The sequence below is a fragment of the Microcaecilia unicolor genome, chromosome 12 (assembly GCF_901765095.1).
Source record: "Microcaecilia unicolor chromosome 12, aMicUni1.1, whole genome shotgun sequence".
Taxonomy (NCBI): domain Eukaryota; kingdom Metazoa; phylum Chordata; class Amphibia; order Gymnophiona; family Siphonopidae; genus Microcaecilia; species Microcaecilia unicolor.
In genome coordinates this window covers 79067081-79095023 of record NC_044042.1, presented here as the reverse complement: position 1 = coordinate 79095023, position 27943 = coordinate 79067081, and the positions used below count along the sequence as shown (strand labels likewise).

Here is a 27943-nt window from a genome sequence, read left to right as displayed (position 1 = left end):
AAATTTCTTTGAATTATTGTTTTTGACATCGAACCTGTATGGGGGGGCTTGTTGCAGCAGAGTTTTGAGGCTCATCTGTGGGTAGGCATATCGCGCAGAGGACTTGTTCCTGTCATAAGGAGACTTCAGGCTTTTGCTGCAATGGGCCTCCCAGCTGATGAGATAAGGGCCTGAAATTCCTGACCAGTGATGTTGTATGTATAGTGTATTATTGCTTCTTTTCCTGGTCTAAGAACTCTTAGCATTGCTTAGATATAGAGACCAGTGATGTAATGATTGTTTATATAGCTAATCATTGTGTGTATATAGCTAATCATTGTATATATCTTAATCACTGTAGATTTTAGCACCTCTAATAAAGGTCTCATTTACCTAATACGAATCCAAAAGAATCCACAGTAATTACTGAGTAGTCTGTGTCAGTGAGACAGGCTGTAAATCCATAGCAGTACAGATGGATGCTACAGGAAGTGGTGTCAGTGTTTCAGGAAGGGGTACTCACCTTGCCAAGGCTCTGGCTACAGTAGATTGTGAATTTGAACAAATTGGTCTGCTCCTGAGTCACTCCCAACCCACTCCAGTTACCAGCACATATCTTTACGGACATGGGAGGCCCAGATTCACAACACACAAGGATAAACTGACTGCCCCAAGATGCCCATCCAGGTTTTATTTAAACAGAAAAAAATCTATTGATACAAGAAACTAGAGGAAGCTGCAGGATATAAGACTTGTTTTTCTGCCTCTCGTCCATCCCTCAACTGCTGTTTCATTCTCACCCTGTAACCCCCATGCTTGCAGATGTTCCCTGCATCTCTAGATATTTCTTTGCTGTGTCACTGCATCTTCTGATGGCCCTGCCAACATATTCTATCACCATCTGATGTTTTCATCACCACCAAAGGTTCACAATAAGGCCTTTTGATGTACCCATGATATCCAGATGTTTCCAAGCACTTTTGTGCTTTACAGGACTCCTTTGAGTGTCCAAATCCTCTAAGCTCTCATTCTTCCTTCTATTCCCACTCATGCCTATATCCTGATATTTTTTGACCTTCTTTTTCTTCTGACTCCAGTACTGCTGTAGTCACACTATATTGCTAAGCACTAGTATCTCATGTCACAGTGGAAGGAGAAGTGAGGTGGCCAGCAGCTCTTGCTAAGCTCTCTGTGGGAGAAGACCCAACAGTGCGACGGGACTTTCTGGCGGCTGCTGACCTCCCTCAGCAATCAGTGTCTTCTAGCAGGTTAGCCTGGACTTGCAGCATCTCATTCAGGTTAATTCTTATACCTCACTCTGAATGTCATTTGTACTCTCGCCTGGGGATAAAGGAATAAATAATACATGCTTAGTGTCTAGGTCATACTATGCTCCTAATTTATATATATATCATGGCGGGTGAGGCAAAGGGAGGCACTGCTGGCAAACTTTGGGGATCAAAACAGCAGCACCCTGCTTTACTAAAACTTGTTATGGTTATCAATGGTCAAATACACCATGCATTTCAAAATGATTTAAACTCCACCTGTGCTTTCAGAACGAGAACTTAGATCTTACCTGCTAATTTTCTTTCCTTGAGTCCCTTGAAACCAGCCAATTGCATGGGTATTCACTCTCCTGCCAGCAGATAAAGACTGAGAACCATTCATTCAAAGCTCTTACCCTATAAAGCAGTGATTCCCAAGTCCAGTCCTGGAGTATCCCTTGCCAGTCAGTTTTTCAGAATATTCACAATGAATGTACATGAACTTGATTTGCTTACACTGCCTCCACTGTATACAAATCTCTTTCATGCATATTCATTGTGGATATCCTGAAAACCTAAGTGGCAAGGGGTACTTCAGGACCGGACTTGGGAAACTGCCATAAAGGGTCCCATGTAGCCCATAACTAACTAGTATTTCTCTAACAAAGCAAATGAATAACCACTCCTCATGACCAAGGGGCAAAAAACAAGTCAACACATTTAACTCTCTGATAACCTTGCCATTCTGCAGCCTGAGTAATTAGAAGCTAGAGAGGTCCCAATGCCTCCGAGTTCCAAGCATTCTTCTCCCACATTCACAGTCTTCTGCAAGGCTGAGTTCTGGACCGGTCTAAAGAGACTCAAGGAAAGAATTAGCAGGCAAGATCTAATTTCTTGTTCCTCGATATCCCTCCAAATCAGTTCAGATGTGTGGAATGTACCAAAAATATGTACTGCAGGGGAAATTCTGCACAGAAATGTTCAAAATACTGTGATTGGTTTTTGAAAATTCTGCAAAAATTCCTCTTTCTTAATGTATAATTATTTTGTGTAGATCTCTATCATAAAGGCCTGGGTCCTCCCTGACCCACATCTGACACTCCATAGCTTTGTTCCTGTTCAGACTAGCCTCCCACCACTCTCAGCAGTCTCATGCCCCAAGTTAGCCTGAAACACTCTTCAGACTTGATCTCTCCTACTCTTGTGGGTTCAACCCTGAGTTTTCTCTGCCCCCTCTGCAGGGTGGCAATTCCCAGTCGGCATCAGAGGATGAAGTGCACCTGCTGACTTAAGTGCTGCTCGGACAGCACAGGCAGGACTTGCGGAAGAAATCTCTTTGACAGGCAAAGCTTGGCATCCTTGCCAGTCATTAAAGCAGAAGGGGCCTGAGCTGAAGATGAGGGGGCCCGAGCCCCTGAGGCTACACCACTGGCCTGCCCAACAAGGTGGCCAGAGTTGAATCAGGTACTCTGCACAGGTTCCACTTCTTCATTAATCTCGGTCTCTCCCTGCCAATTTTGGGGCACAGACTGTATACGTCTGCCCTGTACCAGTCCTACTTCCCAACCACTGGAGTTTTTGGAACCCACGTCAGACTTGATCCTGATCTGTATTTGTCATTTATGGGACCCAGATCATAGAAGCCTGCCCGGCATTGGTCTTACTTCCCAACCTCTGAAGCTGTGGTCAGAACTCACTACAGTTATGAGGTCATATAAGTTTTGCTTTAATTGTATTTCTATATAGTGTTCCTCTGTGTTTATCCCATGCATTCTTGACTTCTGTCACTGTTTTTGTTGTCACAGGAGGGCAGGAGGGCATTCCAGGTATTCACCACCTTTTCTGTGAAAAAGTATTTCTTGACATTGCTTCTAAGTTTCCCACCCTGCAACCTCAACTCATGCATGACCTCTAGTTCTACCATTTCCCCGTCTCTTTTTATTATAATACCTCCTTTCCTCTCTCAAATTCCTGCCCCCAAACCCTGCACACACACACACGCATAAGTACTCTCTCAAACCCTGCCTGGTGTCCCCCCATCCCCACCTCCACAGTTCTTTCACAACCCCTAGGTAATCAATAATCAATCCACTGTAGTTCTGTATCCCCCCCCCCCCATCTCTTTTTCAAAAACCCCTGTGCAACCATCCTATAAGCTCTCTCTTAATTCACCATAGCTTTTTCTCCTAACTCCTGATGTGACATGCACCCAGCTCTCTCTCTCCTCCCTGCATTTTCTCCAATTTTGGCCTCTCCACCCCTAGCACACACCTTCTGCTCTTCACACTCTATACTTCAAATTTGGCCCCTCCTCTGCTTTCTACACTACTCAGATATAGACTGCCCCACCCCCACTAAGGCACACACTCCTCCTGCACCTCCTTCTTCTCACGCACAGCCCCCCAACACCTCAAAAGGCACACACCCCTACAGCTCTCTCTCCTCCCCTCAGGCATTACCCTCCCCCACCCTGGCACACACCTCTCCAGATCTCTCTCTTCCCCTCAGGCACATTCCTCCTTCCCCAAATAGGCACAAACCCCTTCAGCTCTCTCTTCCCAAACTACCCTCCCCACAAAATCCCTGAACTTAGCCACTCTTTTCCTACCTCCACAAGAAAAACTGCTTCTTACCCTCAAAGATTAAGCTTACAAAAGCCACTAAGGAGGAGAGCAACTGCATTTCAGGCTGCGTCTTCCTCCTCAGCCACTTGGGGTCAACTGTAGTATCTGAACTGTGAGGCTCTATGGTGGTGGTCTTTACTGAGTTTTAAGCAACAGCCACTCTGGGCAATGCTGCTAACCAGTGTCTGCTAATGACATCCATCCTATCCCCAACAGTCCCTCTTTTACAAACCCTCCCCCCTTACCCTATGCTGCCAGGCTATCTCTGTCACCTTGTACCTTCAGTCTCAAACCCTGCACCTTGGGCCACCACTCTCCTCTCTGCTCTTCCCTCCCGTCCTCCCTTCTATGCCCCCTTCCCTCCCCCCCCAATCACCAGTATTTCACTTTTTGTTTTTCACCCTTTTTTACCAGAGCTTTTTAAAACTGTAACTATGCATGCTATAACAGTAATGCGCTCTGAACTCGCAGGGGGTTTTCAGGAAGTCCTTATTTGTTACTTTTGAGAAAAAAACCACACCAAGAGAAGCAAAACAGAGAAAAATCCACCAATAAGAAACTGGCAATCATAACGTACTGATATTGATACTCACTCGTATTCCGCAACAACCTTTAAAAATTCAGTGCGGATTATACATCGTAAGAAATCAGACAAATCTGAAGAATTACAATTAACAAAAATACAAACAACTAACAAATTGGAATATAAACTAACATTACAAAAACCAAAAAAATAATAAAAATATTTGTTAAAAAGATACATTTTAACTATTTTCTGAATACCATGTAATCTGAAAAAAATTGAATCTAAATTGGTAACACGTTTCAGACTTGTGCAGCTACCGTGTTTCCCCGAAAATAGGACCTACCCCGAAAATAAGACCTACCGGGGTTTTCCTGCAAATTTAAAATATAAGACATCCCCCCAAACGTAAGACCTACCAAACTTTTTTTTTCTGCAGGGCCGCCGAGAGCCACCCGAGGTCGCACCCCCCCACCCGAGGTCGCCGGGCCCCCCCTCCGTCGCTCCCGGAACTAACCTGAAGCTCCTTTCACCTTCGCAAGTTCGGATTCGGAGCAGCAAGCAGCAGCAGCAGGGCAGACCTCTCCTTCCTTCCGTGCCCCGCCCTCGCCTGACGTTATGTTACGTCAGGCGAGGGCGGGACACGGAAGGAAGGAGAGGTCTGCCATGCTGCTGCTCCGAATCCGAACTTGCAAAGGTGAAAGGAGCTTTAGGTTAGTTCCGGGAGCGACGGAGGGGGGGGGCCAGGCGACCTCGGGTGGTGGTGGGGGGTGACCGATGTTTCCCAGAAAATAAGACATCCCCCCCGAAAATAAGACCTAGCGCGTTTTGGAGAGGAAAAATAAATATAAGACCGAGTCTTATTTTCGGGGAAACACGGTAGATATTGAAATGTGGTTGAAAAAATTTGCTTAGAACACGATTTCTCGAGGATTTGGAAACTGCAAAAGTAGAGAATTTCTGGGGAAAAAACTCCCTAGATCGACTCAAAAGAACAATTATATACAGGAGGCTCACTATAAAGTATTTTAAATATCAAAGTACATAGTTTAAAATAAAATCTGGCCTCTTCCAGAAACCAGTGTAATCTGATCTGCAATGGTGTAACCCGCTCATACTTATGTACTGAAAATATAAGGTGAGCCGTTGTGGTCTGTATTATCTGAATCTTTTTCAATAAGGACTTAGTACATCCCAAATAAACACTATTGCAATAGTCCAGCTGGCATAACATAAATCTTTGTACAATTAATTTAAAAGAATCCTGGTCAAAGTAACCTCTTCTCAATTTTTTAAGCTTATAAAAACATTTCTTAGCCAAAGCCTGAACCTGCAAGTCTGGATTTAGTGTATTAGTCAGTATTACACCTAAAATCTTCAAGCTGGATTCAAAATTTAAACTGTGGGTTAGCTAATTTCAGGAGACTGTAATTCCATATTTCCGTATGTTGACCAATTAAAAGAAATGTAGTTTTATCCTTACTCAATTTTTAAAAGTATGAGGAAATCCATTCTTCCAAAAGGCAAATACAGTCTGCAGTTCTATTTGGAATATTAATCTCTTACAAACGGATAGGGAACTACTGTAATATCATCCACATACATATATAATTGAAATCCAGTTTGACACATGACATATCCTAATGAACATATGTGTTGCCATATTGAGACAGACCAAATTTCATCAAGCCCAGTATTTTGTTTCCAACAGTGGCCAATCCAGGTCACAAGTAGCTGACAAGATCCCAGAACAGTAAAATAGATTTTGTGCTGCTTATCCTAGAAATAAGCAGTGGATTTTTCCCAAGTTCATTTTAATAATGCCTTATGGATTTTTCCTGTCCATACCTTTTTTAAAGCCCGCTAAGCTAACTGCTTTTACTACATTCTCTGGCAAAGAATTACAGAGTTTAATTACACATTGAGTGAAAAAATATTTTCTCCGATTCGTTTTAAATTTACTACTTTGTAGCTTTATTGCATGCCCCCTAGTACTAGTATTTTTGGAAAGAGTAAACAAGTGATTCACTTCTACCCATTCCACTCCATTCATTATTTTATAGACCTCTATCCTATCTCCCCTCAGTCATCTTTTCTCCAAGCTAAAGAACACTAGGCGCTTTAGCATTTCCTCATATGGAAGTTGTCCCATCCCCTTTATCATTTTTGTCGCCCTTCTCTGTACGTTTTTTAATTCCACTATATCTTTTTTAAAATGTGGTGACCAGAACTGAACACAATACTGGAGGTGCGGTTGCACCATGGAGCAACACAAAGGAATTATAACATCCTTATTTTTATTTTCCATCCCTTTCCTAATACCTAACATTCTATTTGCTTTCTTAGCCACCGGCGAACACTGAGCAGAAGGTTTCAACGTATCATCAACAATGACACCTAGATCCCTTTCCTCCTATTGTGAAACCTTGCATCGCGTAGCTATAATTCGGTTTCCTCTTTCCCACATGCATCACTTTGCACTTGCTCGCATTAAATGTCATCTGCCATTTAGATGCCCAGTCTCATAAGGTCCTCTTGTAATTTTTCACAATCCTCTAGCAATTTAACAACTGTAAATAAATTTGTGTCATCCGCAAATTTAATTTCCTTACTAGTTACTCCAGGTCTGGCGGAACGTGATAATCAGGGTATGCATAGCAGGGGGGGGCGCCAACATTTGAGGGGCATCAGAAACTGCCATGCTTACCCTAAGCTACACTACAGCCCTCCCAAGAAGACCTACCTTGATCCTTGAAGGCCACCCTGGTGGTTTTGTGGCCTCTGCGGCTGCAGGAAAGAATCCCACTCTTTCTTGCCCTCTGCCGCTCCTCCCTCTCCACTTTGCTGTTCTGTGCCGCAGGCGCTGCCGCCGTATTTTCTAAATGGCTATCGAGGCTTCAATTTGTCAAATTGCAACATTATATCCAGTGGCATTCCTAGGGGGGGCGGTGGGTGCAGTCCGCACCAGGTGCACGCCGCTGGGGGGGGGGGTGCCATGCGCCTGTCGGCGCCGCTCGTTCTGTGCTCCCTCTGCCCCGGAACAGGTTACTTCCTGTTCTGGGGCAGAGGGAACATGGAACGAGCAACGCCGACAGGCGCGCGGCACCCCCCCCCCCCCAACAGGTAAAAATGCACCCGGGGGGAGGGGTGTCGCTTCGCCGGGGGGGGGGGGGGAGGTGTCATTTCGCCGGGGGGGGGGGGGAGAAGGTATCGTTTCACCAGGGAGGGGGGCGCTGCACCCGGGGGGGGGGGTGCATCGCCGATCCACCCCGGGTTTCAGCCGCCCTAGGAACACCACTGATTATATCTTCCAGGTTTATAGCGATTTCATTCAGTTTCTCTGACTCATCAGCTTTGAATACCATTTCTGGCACCGGTATCTCTCCCAAATCTTCCTTGGTGAAGGCTGGCGCAAAGAATTCATTTAATCTGTTCGCTATGGCTTTGTCTTCCCTGAGTGCCCTTTTTACCCCTTGTTCATCTAGCGGTCCAACCGATTCTTTTGCCAGCTTCTTGCTTTTCATATACCCAATAAAAAGTTTTACTATCAGGCTTATTTTCAAAAGTGAAGAACGCCCATCTTTCGACATAAATCGGGAGATGGGCGTCCTTCTCCCGAAGTCGCCCAAATCGGCATAATTGAAAGCCGATTTTGGGCGTCCTCAACTGCTTTCCATCGCAGAGACGACCAAAATTCATGGGGGCATGTCAGAGGCATGGCAAAGGCAGGACTGGGGCATGCCTAACACATGGTCGTCCTTGGCCGATAATCGGAAAAAAAAAAAAAAGGTCATCCCTGACAAGCACTTGGTCGATTTTACTTGGTCCCTTTTTTTTCATGACCAAGCGTCGAAAAGGTGTCCGAACAGACCAGATGACCACCGGAGGGAATCGGGGATGACCTCCTCTTACTCCCCCAGTGGTCACTAACCCCCTCCCACCCTCAAAAAAAAACTTTAAAAACTTTTTTTCCAGCCTCTGTGCCAGCCTCAAATGTCATACCCAGCTCCATCACAGCAGTACGCAGGTCACTGTAGCAGTTTTAGTGGATGCAGTGCACTTCGGGCAGGCGGACCCAGGCCCATCCCCCCCACCATCTGTTACACTTGTGGTGGTAAATGTTGAGCCCTCCAAACCCCCCCAAACCCACTGTACCCACATATAGGTGCCCCCTTCACCCACCTTCACCCATAAGGGCTATGGTAGTGATGTACAGCTGTGGGTAGTGGGTTTCAGGGCCCAGCACACAAGGTAAGGGAGCTATGGATTTGGGAGCAATTTCTGAAGTACACTGCAGTGCCCCCTAGGGTGCCCGGTTGGTGTCCTGGCATGTCAGGGGGGACCAGTGCACTACGAATGTTGGCTCCTCCCACGACCAAATGCCTTGGATTTGGTAGTTTTTGAGATGGTCGTCCTCAGTTTCGATTATCGCCAAAACCCGAGGTCGCCCATCTCTAAGGTTGGTGACCACAGCATTTAGGTCGACCATCTCTCTAAGGTCCACCTAAATGTTGAGATTGGGGTGTCTTCGACCGTATTATCGAAACGAAAGATGAACGCCCATCTTCTTTCCATTATATGGTTTGTCCTGCCCCTTCGTGGTGGCGGCGTCAGGGATGGTCGCCCTTAGAGATGGGCAACCGTGTTCGATTATGCCCCTCCACGTGTTTTTACCTCCAATGCAATCTTTTTTCAAACTCGCTCTTTGCCTTCCTTATCAGAGCTTTGCATTTGACTTGCCATTCCTTATGCTGTTTCTTATTATTTTCAATCAGACCCTTCTTCCATTTTCTGAAGGATTTGCTTTTAGCTCTAATAGCTTCGTTCACCTCACTTTTTAACCATGCTGGCTGTCATTTGGTCTTCTTTCCTCCTTTTTTAATACATGGAATATATTTGGCCTGGTCTTCCAGGATGGTATTTTTGAACAGCATCCACGCCTGATGTAAATCCTTGACCTTTGCAGCTGCTCCTCTAAGTTTGGGTTTTTTTTCACTGTTCTTCTTATTTTGTTATAGTCTCCTTTTTGAACGCTAAATGCTAATGTATTGGATTTCCTGTGTGTACTTACTCCAAAGCCGATATCAAATCTGATCATATTATGATCACTGTTATCCAGCAGCCCTAGCACCATTGCCTCCTGCACCAGATCATGCACTCCACTAAGCATTAAGTGTAGAATTTTTCCTCCTCTTGTTGTCTTCTGTACCAGCTGCTCAATAAAGCAGTCCTTGATTTTGTCAAGGAATTTTACCTTCCTAGCATGCCCTGATGTTACATTTACCCAGTCAATATTGGGGTAATTGAAATCAATAATACATAAACAATTCTACCTCATAGACAATAAGTTTGAGGGCACTCTGACAGGCACACCATAAAAAAGTGGAGAAAAAAAGACTTCAGAACCTTCGGTTCCACCTCGTTTTTAAAGGACACACCTTAGATATAATGAGGGAACCATTTGTAATCATATGTCTTCACAAAAAAAAACTCCACATAATCTTTCAAAGGAGCACTGTCATGTGCCACCACAAACCTTGTAGGAGACTTAATTCACTTATCCAAGCTTGGAAATAGTACTTAGCTTAATATGCTGATGTCTTCGCCATTCGATCCAGACCTCAATGCTGTATGTTCTCAAAATTCCTCAAATCCCGACAGGGAAGCCCTGTTTCGCTATCTCCTAGCTGCTTCAGGGGAATATTTTCTTTCTTTCTCCTCCAAGCATTTTTAATTTCCATCCGTCTCCAAGACGCCCTGGAACAGAAAATGGCTGACGGCCTCATTCTTCTCTTTACCCGTATATATATTCAGCGTCTGACGTAATATCTCCATCATCCAATGAGAGGATCACAAAAAAGCCTTCCATTCAATCGCCACATTTAAACCTCCCGGTATGACAGTCTTTAATTCAAATATCCAACGCTGCTCTCTCGGTCTCAGTATCCGCCTAATATCTCCTCTACGTTCTGTCACTCTCAATTGCTCCAATATATGAATTTTAAATCCGAAAACTGATGTTGATGTAAAGCACAGTGCGCTACCATTGGTTCATAGGTCTTCCCTGCTTGAATACAGTGTCTGTGTTCAATTAAACGTGTCTTTAAACTTCGGGACGTCTGCCCCACGTAACATAATGCACACGGACACATTATAATATATATAACATTCTTCAAAGTACAATCCGTGTTTGACTGTAAAAAATACACACGCTTAGAGCGCGGATCTATGAATTGGTTAGATTGAATCATGATGTTACACACAGAACAACGATCACAGGTTTTATGACACCCTTCTTTTGATCTTCTCATGTTCTCACGATTCCATACATCCGCTGGACACAAAGCATCGTTAAGATTCATATTGCGTTGAAAACACGGATGCACTTGTAACATTGGTAGATGACGTTTAATGATCTTAGTCATCTTGTCTGAATGGACATTAAAACGAGTTACAAAAGTCAAAACGTCCTCTGATTCATGAGTATCTCGTCTAGGACTTAACAGCCATTCTCTATGATTGTATTTGGCCCTCTTTTTAGCATTAGTGACCAATTTATTCGGATAACCTCTATCAATCACTTTTTTATGGTGTGCCTGTCAGAGTGCCCTCAAACTTATTGTCTATAAGGTAGAATTGTTTATGTATTATTGATATCTTATTCTACCTATTCCGGATAATCGCAGGGTAACTGAAATCACCCATTATTATTGTGTTCCCCAGTTTGTTAGCCTCCCTAATTTCTTTTAACATTTCTACATCTGTCTGTTCATTTTGGCCAGGTGGTCGGTAGTACACTCCTATCATTATCCTTTTCCCTTTACAAATGGAATTTCAATCCATAGGGATTCCAAGATGTGCTTTGTTTCCTGCAGAATTTTCAATCTATTTGATTCAAGGTCCTCCTTAACATACAATGCTACCCCTCCACCAATTCGATCCACCCTATCACTACAATATAATTTGTACCCTGGTATGACAGTGTCCCACTGGTTATCCTCCTTCCACCAGGTCGCAGAGATGCCTATTATATCTACTCTTTCATTTAGTGCAAATATATTCTAACTCTCCCATCTTATTTCTTAGGCTTCTGGCATTCACATATAGACATTTCAAACTATGTTTGCTGTTCCTATTTACATCTTGCTTAGCAGCTGGCAGTGCTAATTTGCAATCTTTTGTTTGCTTAGACTTTGTAAGTCTGTGCTTTGAACATGAGCCCCTAGGTGTCTTTAGACAGGCAGTAGTTACATAGCTTCAAGAGTAAAATCAGATTGGGTAACATGCTGAAAGTTAGCAACAACAATCAATCAATCCGTATCGTCTATCCATTTGCAAATATTTCTGAAACAACAACATTTACAATTTGGTTTGAAAATCTCTCATGTGGTCTTTCACATCATATAACTTTAACTCTTTGACAAATGTTTTTGAAACAGCGGAATTTCAGTTTAAATTGGAATTTCTCACAAAACCTTTCGCATCAAAATCTTTAGGTAGAGAATTCCATCAGTTGGTCGCATTGTATTGAAAACCAGCATCACACATTGATTTATATATTAATCCTTTGCAACTTGGTAAATTTATTTATTTATTTGCTACATTTGTACCCCACATTTTCCCACCTATTTGCAGGCTCAATGTGGCTTACACTATGTTGCAAAAGGTATAATCATAAACAGAGTAAGAGGTATGGTCTAATTTAACATATTACTGTGTAAGAAATTAGGTAGATAGCTCAGTAGAATTATTTACATAACACAAAATAAAACAGGTAAGATATAATGACCAATAGTGATAATGTGATTAAGACCCATCTCTTTAACAAGGCATACCACCACAAAGATCAACAAATGTGAACTCGTACAAATATACCCAGAATTGTCTTACAGCATTTGCTTGTCACTCTATCTTATTTCATCATTATCATGTTAAACAAGATCATTATGTAATACTAAATGTATATTCTCTTATACATTTCTAACATTCATGATGTATTGTTAGCCACATTGAGCCTGCAAAGAGGTCGGAAAATGTGGGATACAAATGCAATAAATAAATAAATAAATAAATAAATTAGAAGGGATCAGTATTAGTTGGTTTAGATATAGAATGGAATCCAGTCATTAAGGAGGATTTTTATTGTAAGTCTCTTCGAACAGGTGCATCTTCAATAACTTCCGGAAGGTTGTCAAGTCATGAGTTGTTTTTATAGCATTCAGTAGTTTATTCCATGATTTTGTGCAGAGGTATGTGAAGGTAGATGCGTGCAGTGATTTGTATTTGAGTCCTCTACAATTGGGGTAGTGGAGGTTTAAGAAGGTACGTGATGAACTTTTGATGTTTTGTGCAGGTAAGTCAATTAGGTCTGACATGTATGATGGAGCTTCTCCATGGATGATTTTATGGGTTAAGATGCAAACCTTGAATGCAATTTGATCTTTTACTGGAAGCCAATGTAATTTTTCTATGAGGGGTTTGGCGCTCTCATACTTCACTGTGGTGTTTTGGGCAGTCTCTTAATGGAGACTAAGATGGTCCCGTGTCTGCCCAAGCACATTATTCATGGTTAACTCTATCAAAGGCAACATATAACTTGGAGACAGTCCATGAAGTATTTGATACACAAATGCACAGGCTTTAAAAATAACTCTGGATCAAACCGGCAACCAAAGCAATAACTGCAACAAAGGAGTAGCATGATCATATCAGGTTGCTCAACAAATTAAATATGCAGCACTATTTTGAGTTGTTTGTAGTTTTTTAAAAGGTATAATCCCTACATCCTATATATACAGCATTGCAATAGTCCATTTGAGACAATACTAAACTCTGAACCACTGTGTGGAATACAGGTCTTGAGAAATAAGATCTTTAGTCTATGTAATTGCCAGAGTGAGCGAAATATTTTTGACACAAGAAAACTGAAGTTTGTGCTCCAAATGACAGATGTTTGATCAAGGATTATTCCCAAGACTTTGGTATTATTATCTAGTTTATATTCTTTTTATCAGTCCAAAATGTATTGAATGGAATGGGCTTAAATGTGATTGTAAAAGCCTTAAAACCGCTATGTTCTAGCATATGACCCAAAGGTGCCATCAGTATATTAAATAGCAATGAAGAAATGGGAGAGCCTTGAGGTACTCCACATTTTGGAGTCCACTCCATGGACAGCTTGCCCAACACCTTCACTTCTATAAGGTCTATTACGTAAAAATCCCTCAAACCAAGCCAGGACCTTACCTGTGATACCCATATGATCAAGCAGGTCATGATCCACCAGACTGAAAGAACTCTACATATCGAACTGGAGGATCATGGCACTCCTGAGATATAAGGGATGGCCCTGCTGAACCTAGCCCTCTCTTTAACCTTTTTTTGTTTTATGTGAGGGACCTCACTGAACTCTCCTGGGAAATGTCCTCAAACCAAGGAGGTACCAGTTCTCTCTTAAGACTTACCACAAAATCCCCAGACCAATGTTCTGACTTTATAATATATTACTGAGGTATTGTTCAAAGGGAGGGGAAGGATATGTTCGCTTCGATTCAGTTATGTATAATTTTGTTATTTATTTATTTAATAATTCAATAGAAGATTTTCTAATAATAAAAGACTTACCAGGCCAGATCCAGATTGCACAGGTTAGCTCACCTATCATCTACCGAAGAATGAGAAATACTAGCTGGTGGTGGGCTGTACAAGACCCTTTATAAGGTAAGGGCTTTAAATTAATGGTTCTCGCAGGAGCGTAAATACTCATTTGTCTGGATTGAGTTGTAGGACTGATGAGGAAGAAACACTTATGAGAATTATTTAAGATGATAATATGACAGGCAACAATATTCTTTGACTCTGAAGAAGAGAAACCCAGTCCATACAGGCCTAAAGGTGTGTTGGGAGGGAGGGGGATAGAGGAAGGAATGGTCACGAGTTCTTACCAGAATCCTCAGCGTCCAGCTTTTGCTTAAATTTTCGGATCTTTCTCTCAGACACTCCCATGATGGTTGGTAATTCGGTGGTCTCAATGTAATGCGATGAATGGACGCTGCCATAATTTAAACTCTTTCTTCTTAATGTTAGCCTAATGGAGTCTTTGTACTTCTTCTGGTAGTAACTAAAAACAAAAAAGGAATGAAAGAGAAACTCCACAAAACTTACTCCCAGAAGGGCTACGTCTAACCTGAGACCACTTCTAGTTCAGCACACATGTGAAAAACCAGCTCTTCTCCCAAACTTTTAATACATGTGGTTACTGATTATCTATTCACTCCTCACCTGGACTAGCTTGCTGCACACTTTAGTGGAATATTGTCATGCACATCAAATACCCAGGGGATTGAGGCTATATAGAAAACCTAGATTCCTGGATGATACAGAGTATGTAACCAAGTGGAATGAAGTGATCTCCAGGTGTCCTCTGATAAGCTCAACAAGATATTGCAAAGTCATCAAGAGGAGTTGACAGTTAAGACATGTTAAAGCAATCTGTTGCTACTACTTTGTTTGATCAACAATATCAACAACATCTACAATAGATGGAAAGGTATAAACAAGATGTACATCTGCAGAAAATAGCTAAATATAAGCGTGATGAAGCAGATTATACTAAAGGCTTTGTGTACCCTTGGATGAACAGAAATCAAATATCTAGAAGGAATCGCAAATCAAAGAAGGTGGCCTTCATCAATATGTCCAGCAACTCATCAGGAGAAGTCTCAGACTCAATTACAACGGAGGGCAACACAATTGAATCCAATGGCCTAGTGGGTTCATCAACTTTTTTACAATCAGTTCAGGCAGCTCCATTTTACCGCCACCCAGAGGCACAAGAACTCGCCGACAAAATTTGGAATATTAACAGCGGTGTTTAATCTATTGTCTAAGATGTTAACAGATTTCAGTATTGGGATTGGGGTTGTTTTACGTGCCCACCTGTAGGTATGACTCTTTTTTATATGAGCAGCAATCTGTTTACAATTCACAATATATGCCTTATGTGTTAAGCTGGAAATGCTTTATAGACGACATAATTTTTATATGGACAAGAGATAAGGAAACATTAACTAGGTTTATACAACATCTAAACAGTAGTGATCCTCATTATCACCTTTTCTTCCCATATACGTAATTTGGAGACAGACTTTCAGGATATTCATATTTCTTATAGTCAAAGGAATTTTTATACTAAGGTTCATAGGAAACAAACAGAAACACACTTTTACATTTTAGAAGTTTTCATCCGTGCAGCTTAGGGGAGAGTATACCATTTGGGCAATTCTTGAGACCAAAACGAATGTGCTCAAATAAAGAAGATTTTCATCAACAATCCAACCAAATGATTAATCAGTTCCTACAGCAAGGTTATCCTAGGAAATCTGTACGTTGAGAATACAAAAGAGCGTACTGTGCCTATGGAAAGTGGCTACTGCAACGTAATCCACCTCAGCAGCAGAACTCTTTGGTTTGTGTATTGCCCTATTCAAAACAAGCTCCTGAAGTGCATAAGATTATTTAAAAAATACTGGTATATATTAGGAATACATACATTCTTTAAGGATCAACCAAGGTTTGCCTATACAGGGGACATGATGCAGAAATATTAAAATATCGCAAAGTTTCATTAGACCTTAAAAATGAACAAAAGGGTCACTACCCATGTGGAAAATGTGTATATTGCAAGTATGCAATGGAAATCGCAGTAGTAGTTCATCTGTGTACAGGAAAACAATTTAACCTATTACATCATTCTGATAGTGACTCGGAATGAGTTGACTACAATATCCAATGTTCGTGCTCACTATGGTATATAGGACATACAAAAACTTTAGAGCAAAACTCAACTAGCAGAACACTTGTGCCACATACATAGTAATCATCAGCAAGCACCGTTAGTACATCATTGGAATACAGCTCGTCATTCAAAGGGAGATTTGCACTTTGTAGTTTTACTACAATTACCTGAAGGAAAAGGGACTGATGTATTAAAGGCTTTATAAAATAGACAACAAAGATTAATATATAGCTGGGGAACAGTGGAACTGGGAGGTCTAAACAGAAACAGAATGGCTATTGATTTGATAAGGTCCAGAACCAATAGCTGTGAAGAGCAAGCCGCTGATATTCAGCGCACATGCTAGCATTTTTTAGCACAGGGGGAGACTTGAGACCTGACTTACCCCTTCCATAGCTAGGGTCAGTCATAAAACTTATTTTGGTATGATTTCCAAATTTAGTATTTAATTGTTTAAGTGTGAAGAAATGGGTTTTTTTTCCCCATGTATAGTTTCATATATTTGTTTTAAAGTGTTTTCTAATAAAAATTAATTCTTTTAGCCCAATCTCCCGAAGACGCAAATGGCGAAACGTGGAACCGCATCAGGATTGGAGTATATATATATGTTTTTAACTTTCACTGTGGTTTGGAAGAGCTGGTTGATCTCCACTTGCTACAGCCAGCAGTTTTCTTTAATCAAGAACTCCTTTTTTCTTCCATAAGTTAAGTGCTGCTTTTAAATCTATTTGTAGAGTCTGATTTTGTACTGTGGACTTATATGAAATACAGGAAATGATAGCTGGGAAGACCTTTTTGAAGAAAGAAAGACAAACTGATTAAGTATATACACTGGTGCAATGATTGACATCTTAAAAGGTTTCGGTTTTCTTGCTGAAATACGCCTAAATTCCCGCTCGGTTTACAGAATACACCGAGCGCCCCCTTCTGCTCGACTAAATATAGTCGTGGGCAGTTACACGAAGCAAATGTTTGTTTTATTTATTGCATTTGTATCCCACATTTTCCCACCTATTTGCAGGCTCAATGTGGCTTACAGAGTTTGGTTATGACATAATCATTCCATGATATCAGATACAATTAGTAAAGTACCAAGACTTAGGTGAGGAAAGAGAGAAGGAATGTGTTAGGGCAAGATATAGGTGGGACTGTAGTGGTTGGGTGAGTTGGTGAGGTAGTTTGTAAGGCTATGGATTCTCTTTGTAGGCCTTCAGCTTGGAGAAGAGATGGCTGATACGAGATATGACAGAGTTCTATAAAATAATGAGTAGAGTGGAACAGGTAGACGTGAATCGCTACTTTACTCTTTCCAAAAATACTAACACCAGGAGGCATGTAATGAAGCTACAAAGTAGTAAATTTAAAACAAATTGAATAAAATATTTCTTCACTGAACGTATAATTATACTCTGGAATTTGTTGCCAGAGAATGTGGTAAAAGCAATTAGTGTAGTGGGTTTTAAAAAGGTTTGGATAGCTTCCTAAAAGAAAAGTCCGTAAGCCACTATTAAAATGGACTTGAGGAAAATCCTCTACTTATTTCTAGGATAAGCAGCATAAAATGTATTGTACTGTTTTGGGATCTTGCCAGGTACTTGTAACCTGGATTGGCCACTGTTGGAAACAGGACGCTGGGCTTGATGGACCTTCAGTCTGCCCCAGTATGGCAATACTTATGTACTTATATGCTTCATGTGCAAGTGCGGATTATTTAAGGTTACTTGTTTAGCTTTTCAGGTATTATATATGGAACAGAAGCGTAGCAAGGTTTTGATGTCAGGGGGAGCAGACCTTAAGTAAAAGAGGTGCCAGTGCGAGGCTGCAGGCCCAATATGCATAGGCACCATTTCATTCAAAATCCATTTGGGGGAGCGGTTGCTCCTCTTGCACCCCACCTAGCTACGCCTCTGATATGGAACTACCTCAGAACTTTTGAATCATTTTTTTTTCTTATTTCTTCTACATTTCTGCTCTAGTTCTACATAGTTTTTTATTAAAATTTTCAATTCTTAAAAGAGTACATTTTAAACGTCAGCTTAACACTTTGTTTTCCTTCCAAGCGGTTGCTATATGGAACAAACTTCCTGTTCAAATTCGTTCAACCTCCCCTCCCCCCCAAATCTCCTAACAGTATAAAAAGAGAGAAATACAACCATCCAGGGCTGGCCTTAAGCGAGGGCCCGGTGCCTGAGTCAGCTTTCCAAATGCCAGCTGAGCAAAAGTTAAAGCTTCTTTTCACTTTCCATCTCCATCCCCCTCTCCTTGGTAATCGTGCTCCTCAGCACTGAAGGTCTTTACTCCTTCGACTGGACCACTGGCCAGCCCTTACATCTGCTCCCTTCCACTCTTCCCCTGCCTTTGGTTTTGCACTTCTCAGAGGGGATAGAGCCATTTTATTGCCTTTTCAACTTCACTTTTTCTCACACGTTATGTAGGTGGCCCTGCAGTAACACCAACTTTTCCAACAAGTGCTAGCCAGCCAGGACTCCAGGAAACAATCACTCTTACCTTCCCAGCCATGCTCCAGCCAACCTCGGTTACAGTTGTATCAGCAGAGCAGAGGTAACTGGAAGGATCATTCAATAATTCAAGTCACACCAGCGCCAGGAACTAACCTGCTACCCCGCACAGACTGCCTCTCAGGTACTGCAGAGAAGAAAACTGGAAGGGGGGAGGGAGTAGGAGGGACTGAAGAAGGCTGGGGGCAAGCCTCATTGATGAGTCTCTCCATGGGTAGGCCGAATTGCAGAATGAGTGCAGGCAGAAGCGTCCTGGGGGGGGGGGGAGCCTACATGTACCAGATTAGAGGCTAGCACAGCATGCCCTACCAGTGAATTAAGTGGTAACATTCTCTTTAGACTCACTTGTTCTTGTTTCTCCACCTAGTCTGGAACTAATCTGGTGTGCTGGGAGACAAGTATGTATCCCTCATGACTCATCTGCCATTGCCAATAAATGCCAAACTGGTCTCAGGTACAAATGAACGTGTTAGTTGTTGGGGTGTCTTATAATGCTAACCAGTACAGTAATTCATTCTGGGAGAAGGCGGCATTCCAGTTTAAGGAATTGGAACTTGCAGCCCAGTACCTGATATGATGTGCATCTGACATCTGCAGGGTGTTCTATTGCCTCAGCAGTGTCAGTATCCACCTCCACATTTCTTACAACCCAGGCAGGGGATCCCACCAAACTGAACCTCAAAAGGTCCTGCAACCATCAGTATTCGAAAAGAAAAAAATGCATCAGAGATATATGTTGTGACAAAATGGTGAATTTCCCAGCATGTGAATTATAAGAATATTTCATGAAGTGTATTTCTGTAGTTTGGCCAGCAGGTGGTGCATGTTTCATGTTTAAAGCTGTTACAGAGAAATAACTGTTTCTTCTTTAGTTAACACAAAGAGGAAGTAACCTGCAGTGATGTGGCCAGATACTTTTTAAAAATGTTGTTCTGGGCTCTGATTGACCCAGGAGCTCAAAGTCAGTCTAGAAATACTGGAGTTTTCAACAGTCTCAGTTTGGAAGTAGAGAGAGAAAAACCTCTTTACTGAGACCCTGTGAGCAGTTATATTCCATAACCTGTGAGCAGCAATATTTCCTGTACTTCCCAGGCACTATTCAGGTAGTGATAAAATGTTTAGATAGCTTTATAATTTATTCAGTTACCTGTTATTTGCCTGTTTTTCCATTTGTTTTTATAGTTTACTGTTCAATATTTTTTATGACAATAGATTATTTAGTTTATTGACTCTGCTTCTCTGGACTAAGAATCCTGGTGGTTTGTGTGTTGAGTCTGTGAGTGCTTTCTAGGAACTGTGGGACCACTGGGAGTGTGGCCCCAGTATCCTAGAAATCACCGGGGATAACTTCAGAGCGGAATTCTTGCCCAGAGGTGGTTGGGACCCAGTCAGTGGGAGGAGGGTGCTAGTGTATAGCACATGCCCAGGTGCAGGTGGACCTGAGCTGTGCTGGGGAGAGACCCTCTAAGTAGCCACAGGGTTAGCCCCAGGTGAGTGGCTAGGATTCTGAGGCCAAGTCTGAAGCCTGCACCAGTTGATGGCAGGAATGGACTTTCTTGTTCATTTTTACCTATGGGTTTTGATATGTTGATTATTTACCATAAGCTACTCATTTTTGAGTAACTTTTGAATAAGTTTAAATGACAGTATTTTCTTGCCAGCAGGTTAATGTAGCTGAAAACGGGTGGTGGTAGGCGGGCAGTCCAGGACAGGGCCTGACCCCAACTACAAAGTATTTGTTTTTCGATTATTTTTGTGTGATAAAAGTGGGTTTGACATAAAGCATGATTTCCTGAATACTTTTGGTTTACCTATACAGAAATGTTGTTTGAACTTTGCCGGACCTTTTTGTTGAACCCCAGAGAGGGGAAAGAGGCTGGGCTGAGGCCCTCCAGACTGGTTGGGATTGTGGGCTTTTTGGGGAAGGTGAGCAGGTGGCTGATGGACAAGGGATGCATCACACTGAGCTTGAATAGATACTATATTGTACCTGTAAATTACACCCTGAATCTCTATGCAAAGGGCCAGGCAACTACTCAGATGATAAGCAGTCTTCTCCAAAATTTTAGGGCGCAAGCAACCATTAAACATGGTGGGGTAATGAATCCTCGGCTTTCTGAAATAGGTGTGTTTCCTAAACTGAACAAACAGAAGTTGAAAGCTGAGATGCCTCATTATTTATTTTATTTGTTACATTTGTATCCCACATTTTCCCACCTATTTGTAGGCTCAATGTGGCTTACGTAGTTCCGAAGGAGTGGTTGCCAACTCCGGTGTAAACAAATACAGAGTGATGTTGTGGTAGGATAAAGTTCATGTGGCACAGCTACAACATTCTCCCTTAAATGGGGAGTTCAAGCCCTCTACATTAATGGATATTATTTTCAAATCAGCCATAATGCTGTAGTATCAAGTTAAAGTCGCAGACACATAAATTATAGTAACTTTCCCACTCTTCTGCTGTATATATCCAAAATCTACCCTCTCCCCACTCCATCCTGACATCTCCCCTCTTCCTCCCCATTGCATCCCAAGTCTTCCTTTCTCCCTACCCGCCAGCATCCTCGGTCACCATCTTCCTCCCCCAGGTGAGATTTGAGGAAAGACCCCCACCTCCACCCCAGCAGGCAATTATATCTCTGAAAACAATAAATATCCCCCTCAATATTATTAATCGTTTTCCCACCTTTTGCCCCCATAATCCCATTTTCAACCCAGCATATCAAACTGGAACCAAGCAAGTCCAACAGTATAACTGAAGCCAGCTATATGTGCTGTACCAAAATCTGATTAGGTACTGCGCTGAGGTCACTCATTAACAATCCCACAACTTTGGGATTGTTAATGGGCTACCTCAGCGCAGTACGTCTGAACCTTTCAAAAGCCTCGCATGTTCCATGTAAAACTATTCAAAACAGTGGATGATTATAGCAGATTATGCTGGGGTGTCTGAGGACTCAAGTTGCCATTTAGCTCACTGACATCAGTTCCTCTGGACTTGGGAGAAATTTTTATGTTTAAAGCAGAATGGAATCTATCTATCTTTTGGGATCCTGCTAGGTAGTTGTGACCTAGATTACAAACAGGATACTGAACTTGATAGACTTTACAGTAAATCTTACGTCACTGTTTCTGGAAAGGATAATAATAGCAGCAACACAACTCTAAAGTATTTTAACAGCACTATGAAGCAAGAATCAAATGCAAGGAGATAAGAAAACAACAAAGAAAGTGGAATTTGTGGAGGTATGCCATATGCAATTAGCTATCAAAAGGGTGCCGATGCAGAGATGGAAAATGAAATGTGAATGACAGCACACAGGTAGAAAGAGAGCATATTTGGAGAAGGCCGACCAGTAGAGAGACTAACAAGAAAAAACGTAATCCTGGCAGACAGTGGCTGTGACACCCAATCCAGGCTAAACTCTTGGCCTTTACAGGGTAAAGTATTTATGTGTTTATGTGAAGAGAAGCTGTCCATCCTAACAGGGGGTGTGTAGAAGAATGGGAATGTGGAATTGTAAAGAAGCAGCAGTGCAATCTGCACCCCCCCCCCCCACCCAACACACACATACACTCACCAGAGTATTTCTGCCATTGACCTGCCTGGTAGAAAATCCTTGGTCACCATCGTCTGCATGGCATCAAAGAGGATAATGTCCATGTTCTCGGAATTCGAAAGAGCTCGTGGGTGGTGGCTTTTACTTTCTAAGATTGGAGAGAAAGGAGCAACTGGTCAAAAAGAGAACAGTGTGTCTCTCCCCCCTCCCCCACAACTACAAGTTTCTGGCTCCCCTGTCATAAACTCCCCTGAGTCCAGCTTGCAAACTCATAGGAAACCCTAAGACATATCAGAGACCACACCGTTTGTATACAAACATGACAAATGTAAAAAAAAGCACTTGTAAATATGCATATTGAGAGCTATAGAGAGGGAGAGAAAGGAGTGGAGGAGTGGCCTAATGTTTAGTGTAGCGAGTTGCGGACCTGGGGAACTGGGTTCAATTCCAGCTGCTGCCTGATGGCCGGCAGTGGGTTGAGATCCTGGGGAACCAGGTTCAATTCTCTCTGCAGCTCCGTGTGACCCTGGGCAAGTCACTTAACCCACCGTTGTCCCAGGTACAACAGTGGTACAATGTACTACCACCTAGATAGTACCTGAAAAGTGAAGCTATAAACCACTTAGGTCTAAGCAGTATATAAATACTCAAAATGAAATAGCATACAGTCTGCCTCACACAATTACCCAGGGATACAGGTAGCCACCACTTAGAAGAAACAAAAAAGGAAAAATCCCTCCCAAATAACACTCACCCATAAACAAGGTGAAGCGATTGTCATCAGTGAGAACCGACACAAAATCTTTGAAGCTCACCTTCCCATCTTCTGCAAGAGGAAGAGCAAGTCAGGTGCTGAGGAGACACAGGCCCAAGGCAGGGAAAGAAATGCAGATGGCTGGCTGGAGAAGGGCAGGGCAACTTTGTGGCTCTGTAACAAAGCATATGTGTATGCCCCATGGTGGAAATTTTCAAATAGTCTGTATGGCTACAAATTATGCAGGAACTTTCATTGCATGTATTCTGAATTTAATTTTCAAAAATAAATTAGCTGGGTAGTTCCTGTTGAAAAAATTAACAAGCACTAAGCACATGCTTGATCTGACAGGAGACAGGATAGGTAAAAGAGTATGTGGACACCTGAAAATTCACATACAATTGTTGTTTCTTCTCCCCACCCAAAATTAAACATGCGTCTGGGAATGCTTCCTTGCAGGGCTAGCCTTAAGCAGGAGTGACAAGGGCAGCTACACAGGAACCCCCCCCCCCCCCCCGCATTTAATTGAGTCAGTACCTCTCTTTCCCATCCCTCCGCCCCTGGGTCTGGCATCTCACTTCTTTCTCAACCCCTCCCACCCATGGTCCAGTGTCTGCTCCTCCAATGTACCTTAAACAGTGTCTCTCCCTGAGTCTACAGCTCAACTGCACCAACAGCGATTCACTTGCACTGCCAAGGGCCATTCCCAGAACCTTCCCTCTGCAGCATCCCATCCCCTCTGATGTAACTTCCTGTTTCTGCAGGAGTGAGAAGGTTCCGGGACTGGCAGTACACATGAATTGCTGCTGCTGCCACTGGCAAGCTGTAAACTCAGGGAGAGACATTATTTAAGGTACAACATGGGCAAAGGAGCCGGCTTTGTGGGTGCTGTGGGTGCTTGAGCACCCCCAATATTGAGAGAATTCATTGTATGTGTCCAGGGAGGGGTTATTTCCTTTGGGCTTAGCACCCCCAATAATTCTGAAAAGTTGGCTCCTATGAACATGGGGGTGGTATCAGAGAAAGAGTGAGACGCTGGAACGTGGAGGGGAGGAGATTCAGAGAGAGGGGAAGATACCGGACTGTGGGGTGGAGCTCACCAAATTTGCCCGCACAGGGCCCCGCAAGTTCTAAGGCTGAGTCTGCTTCTTTGCACTCCAGATAAAAGTTTGTAAAAATGCCAGGGGGGGGGGGGGATTTTCAGAGAAGCCAATTAGCCAATTTACTTGTAAAAATCGCTTTGAAAATTGCTTTTCCCATGCACTCGTGTACATACAGTATGCCTTGGAAGAAAAGACACGTGGGTGCATACATTCCATCTATTTTGTAAAGGCAATATATGCACCTTTACAAAATAACCTCCTCCAGCCACAAAAGCTGTTACAGAACATTAACATTATCCTGTTTATCACCTTTCACTCTCTTTTCCCTTACTTTTCTCTGAACATTACTAATTGTAAGTGTACAGAGACTATTTGCAACTGACACCCTGGAATGAACATGTCTTACATACTGTAACTCTGTAAGCCACATTGAGCCTGCAAATAGGTGGGATAATGTGGGATACAAATGCAATAAATAATAGTAAATAATAACAAACTTACTCCAAGGCAGACATATCTTTGTGTCTATACATGCCATTAAGAATCAGACATTAAGTGCTGCCCCTGCCCCACCCATTTTCCACCCCAGGAACGCCTCTACAGATATTGAATAAAATCAGGCATTAAAGGTAATTGTATAACTGTGACTGCAGTTTCTTGCATGTGTAAATGCAGGAAAAAGCGCCACATGCATACAAGCCCTTAGCACTATTCTACAAGGACACGTGTAAGTGGAATATGAGTCCTTTTACCAAGCTGCACTAAATAGTGGTCAGCACTGGTGTCAGCGCATGGGTTTTCCACATGCTGCAGCCACTTTTAGCGTGGCAGTAAAATGGCTGCCACACCATATTTTTTTGTAATGGCCACATGTAGCAAAACAGGATTTTCCTGCTTGTAAATTGTATAGCTATTTTTATGATGTGCATGTCCCTTGTTTGGCCAGCAGGTAGTGTCTGTTTCCTGCTCTTAAACCTGTTCAAGACATGACTGTTTCTTTCCTGTTTGAATCCTGAGGGAAAGTAATCAGCTGAGCCATTGGCCAGAAACCCCTCATTGTTAATGCTCTAAGCTCTGATTGGCCCTGCAGTTCACAAACCAGTCAGAAGTTGCTGGAAGTTCTCAGTCTCAGATAGGGAGTGGAGCGAAGAAAGAACTTTTCACTGAGGCTCTGTTCAAACCTATGAGCAGTTATATTTTAACTCCCCAGGAACTGCTCAGGTAGTGAATGTGTTTAGTTAGTTTTATGTTACTTCCTGTTTAATTTACCTGTTATTGTTCACTATTTCCACCAATTTCTTCACTGTATGCGGTTCTATTTTTCTGATAATAAACCATAATTAGTTTATTAGCTCTGTTGTCCTGGACTAACTAAGAATCCTGCTGTTTGTTTGCTTGGTCTGTGGGTGCTTTCCAGGAACTGTGAGACCCCTGGAAGTGTGGCCCCAGTGTCCTTATAAACCACCGTGGAATTAAGTTTTGGGTGGGAGACTTGCCCAGAGGCAAGCATAACCCAGTGCGGTGGGGGGGGGGGGGGGGGGTATGCCAGTGTACAGCATGTGCCCAGGTGCAGGCAGGCCTGAGCAGTGCTGGGACAGACCCTATAGGAGGCCTCAGGGTTAAAATCCAGGTGGGTGTTAGGCATTTCATGACAGACTTTTACCCTCTTTTTTGTGGCAGCGTTGTGGGTTTGTCAGGCTCAGTACGTGTGGTGAGGGTCACTATACACTGAGTGGTTCAGATTTTTATCTGTAACTCCAGACATACAGCACAGTTAACGAGTGCAGCAGTAACAGGTTCCTTTCTCCATTCAGTTTTTTTTAGTAGTGTTAGGAGATTAGCAGCGTGCTGATGGCGTCTGGCAATGGCCTGACCTAGCACAAGAGCAACCGGATGACCTCAGCGAGACCAGACTCATTGTGGGCTGAGGCCTGTAAGTTGGCAGGATGCCTCACAAGTTGAAATCTGGCAGATCTACATGGCAGATCGACAGCGGCGAAAGGAACGGGAAGAGCGACAGCAACAAGAGGAAGACCAACGGCGGTGTGAGGAGCGTGAATTCCAGTTGCAGAAAATGAAGTTGGAGATGGAAGTGGTTCGTATCCAAAGCTCCAGCCCAACCCCTGCGCTGAGGCCAGAGGCAGGATTCACAACCCGGATTGAGCCCAACTTGTTAACACCCGAGGGGACATTGATGGATATCTAAACTGCCTTTGAGAAAATTTGCCGCTTCAATGACATTCCCAAGAAAGACTGGGTGAACTATCTGGGACGTAAGGGTCTGCACTGGCAGAGCATCTGAAGCATTCCAAGGACTGTCCAGTTTGAGGAGGCGCACAAAGCTTTGTTGAACCATTATGCCATTACCCTCAAGCAGGGTTGCCAGGTGGAAAATTTTTTCCCCACCCAAACCAGCCCAAAACCCGCCCAAAGTCAAACCCCGCCCCTGACACCCCCACCCCCGCCGTCATCAACCCCGCCCCGCCGTCACCGGCCCCGCCTCCCCGTAATTGGCCCCGCCCAGAACGTCACTAACCCCGCCCAAAATGTCACTAACCCCGCCCAAAATGCCACTAGCCCCGCCCCTGCGGCCCAAAAAACCACTAAAAAACCGCTGAAAGACCCCAAAACAAGCCCAAAAAACCGCAACCCACCGCGGGCAAAAATTTCCCGCGGCGGGTCACAGAAAACCACCCAATTGGGCGGGAAAACCGCCCAACTGGCAACACTGCCCTCAAGACCTACATACTAAAGGGGGCGGATGATACTCACAGCGAGTTTGTGTTCCAGTTAAGATATCAGCACCAACGGTGGCTTAATGGAGCTGAGGTTAAAACCCTGGAGGACTACCAAAACCTGATAGTCCTGGAGCAGTTTCTTCAGCATTGTCATCCAAAGGTGAGGGAACATGTTCAAGATCACCAGCCCCGTACTCCAGAGAAGGCAGCTGAGTTTGATGACATCTTTGTGGGTAACCATCCCTGGTTGGCAAAGAGAAACCATCTGTATCCGCAGCAGCCAGGATCTAAGGGAAGGCAGGGCCCTAAGCTAAATATCCCTGCAACTTCAGAGATGGTCAGCAAACCCTCCAGTGCTCCCCAAAAACCTAAAGACTTTAGGCATGAATGCCCTTGTTACCAGTGTGGGCGTACAGGACATTTCAAAGTGGATTGCCCAGATAACCCCAAGCCTGCACTAAAGAGCATTCCAGCTCCTGCACCGAAGCTGGTGGCTTTCGTGGGTAGTTCCAGTCCTACGGAGGAGACCTACATAGTAGCTGCAGCACAGAAAGTTACTGGTCATTCATCAAGCAAGAAAGCAGATGGGTTTCCATAACACTATATTATCCCAGTAACTGTGAATCAGACCCAGGTGGCTGGGCTTGTGAACACTGGTTCTAGCATGACTTTATTATGACCAGAGCTCGTGCCAAAAGATGCTATTCTTCCAGAGCGCACTGCAGATGTAGTGTTAGCCAAAGGATCCAGAAAGACTCTACCCACTGCTTGAGTATACCTGGATTGGGGTACCAATGCTGTGTGGAGCCGACATGGGTCCAATGAACATTACCCTTGATTGTGGAGTCAGCATTTCCGGTATGGTGACCAGTAGTTAGGCACGGGCAGCCCAACAAAGGGAAGCAGCAGAGACCACCTCTCCAGTTCCAGCTCTTGAACCAGTCCAGGTGGAACCAGCTGACAAAGTGTCAGGAGGAGGTGTTCCAGTGCTTCCAGCAGAACCAGTTCCTGAGGTGACCGGAACCGTGAATAGGGGACAGCCTGACTTATCTGGAAGTATGGCCCCAGTGTCCTTAGA

General features: G+C 43.2%; 1 protein-coding gene across 1 annotated transcript in view; it reads right to left on the bottom strand.

Annotated features, from left to right (window-relative positions):
* Positions 1–865: 865 nt before the first annotated feature.
* LOC115482082 (spermatogenesis-associated protein 21-like) overlaps positions 866–27943 on the bottom strand; it is a 43133-nt gene continuing 16055 nt past the window's right edge. Inside the window, exons 5-8 of the mRNA XM_030221645.1 lie at positions 23025–23096; positions 22292–22418; positions 14339–14514; positions 866–1320 (exon numbers count right to left, since the gene is read on the bottom strand). Of these exons, the coding sequence (XP_030077505.1) occupies positions 1286–1320; positions 14339–14514; positions 22292–22418; positions 23025–23096 (410 nt within the window). The 3' untranslated portion in view covers positions 866–1285. The remainder of the gene's footprint in view (positions 1321–14338; positions 14515–22291; positions 22419–23024; positions 23097–27943) is intronic.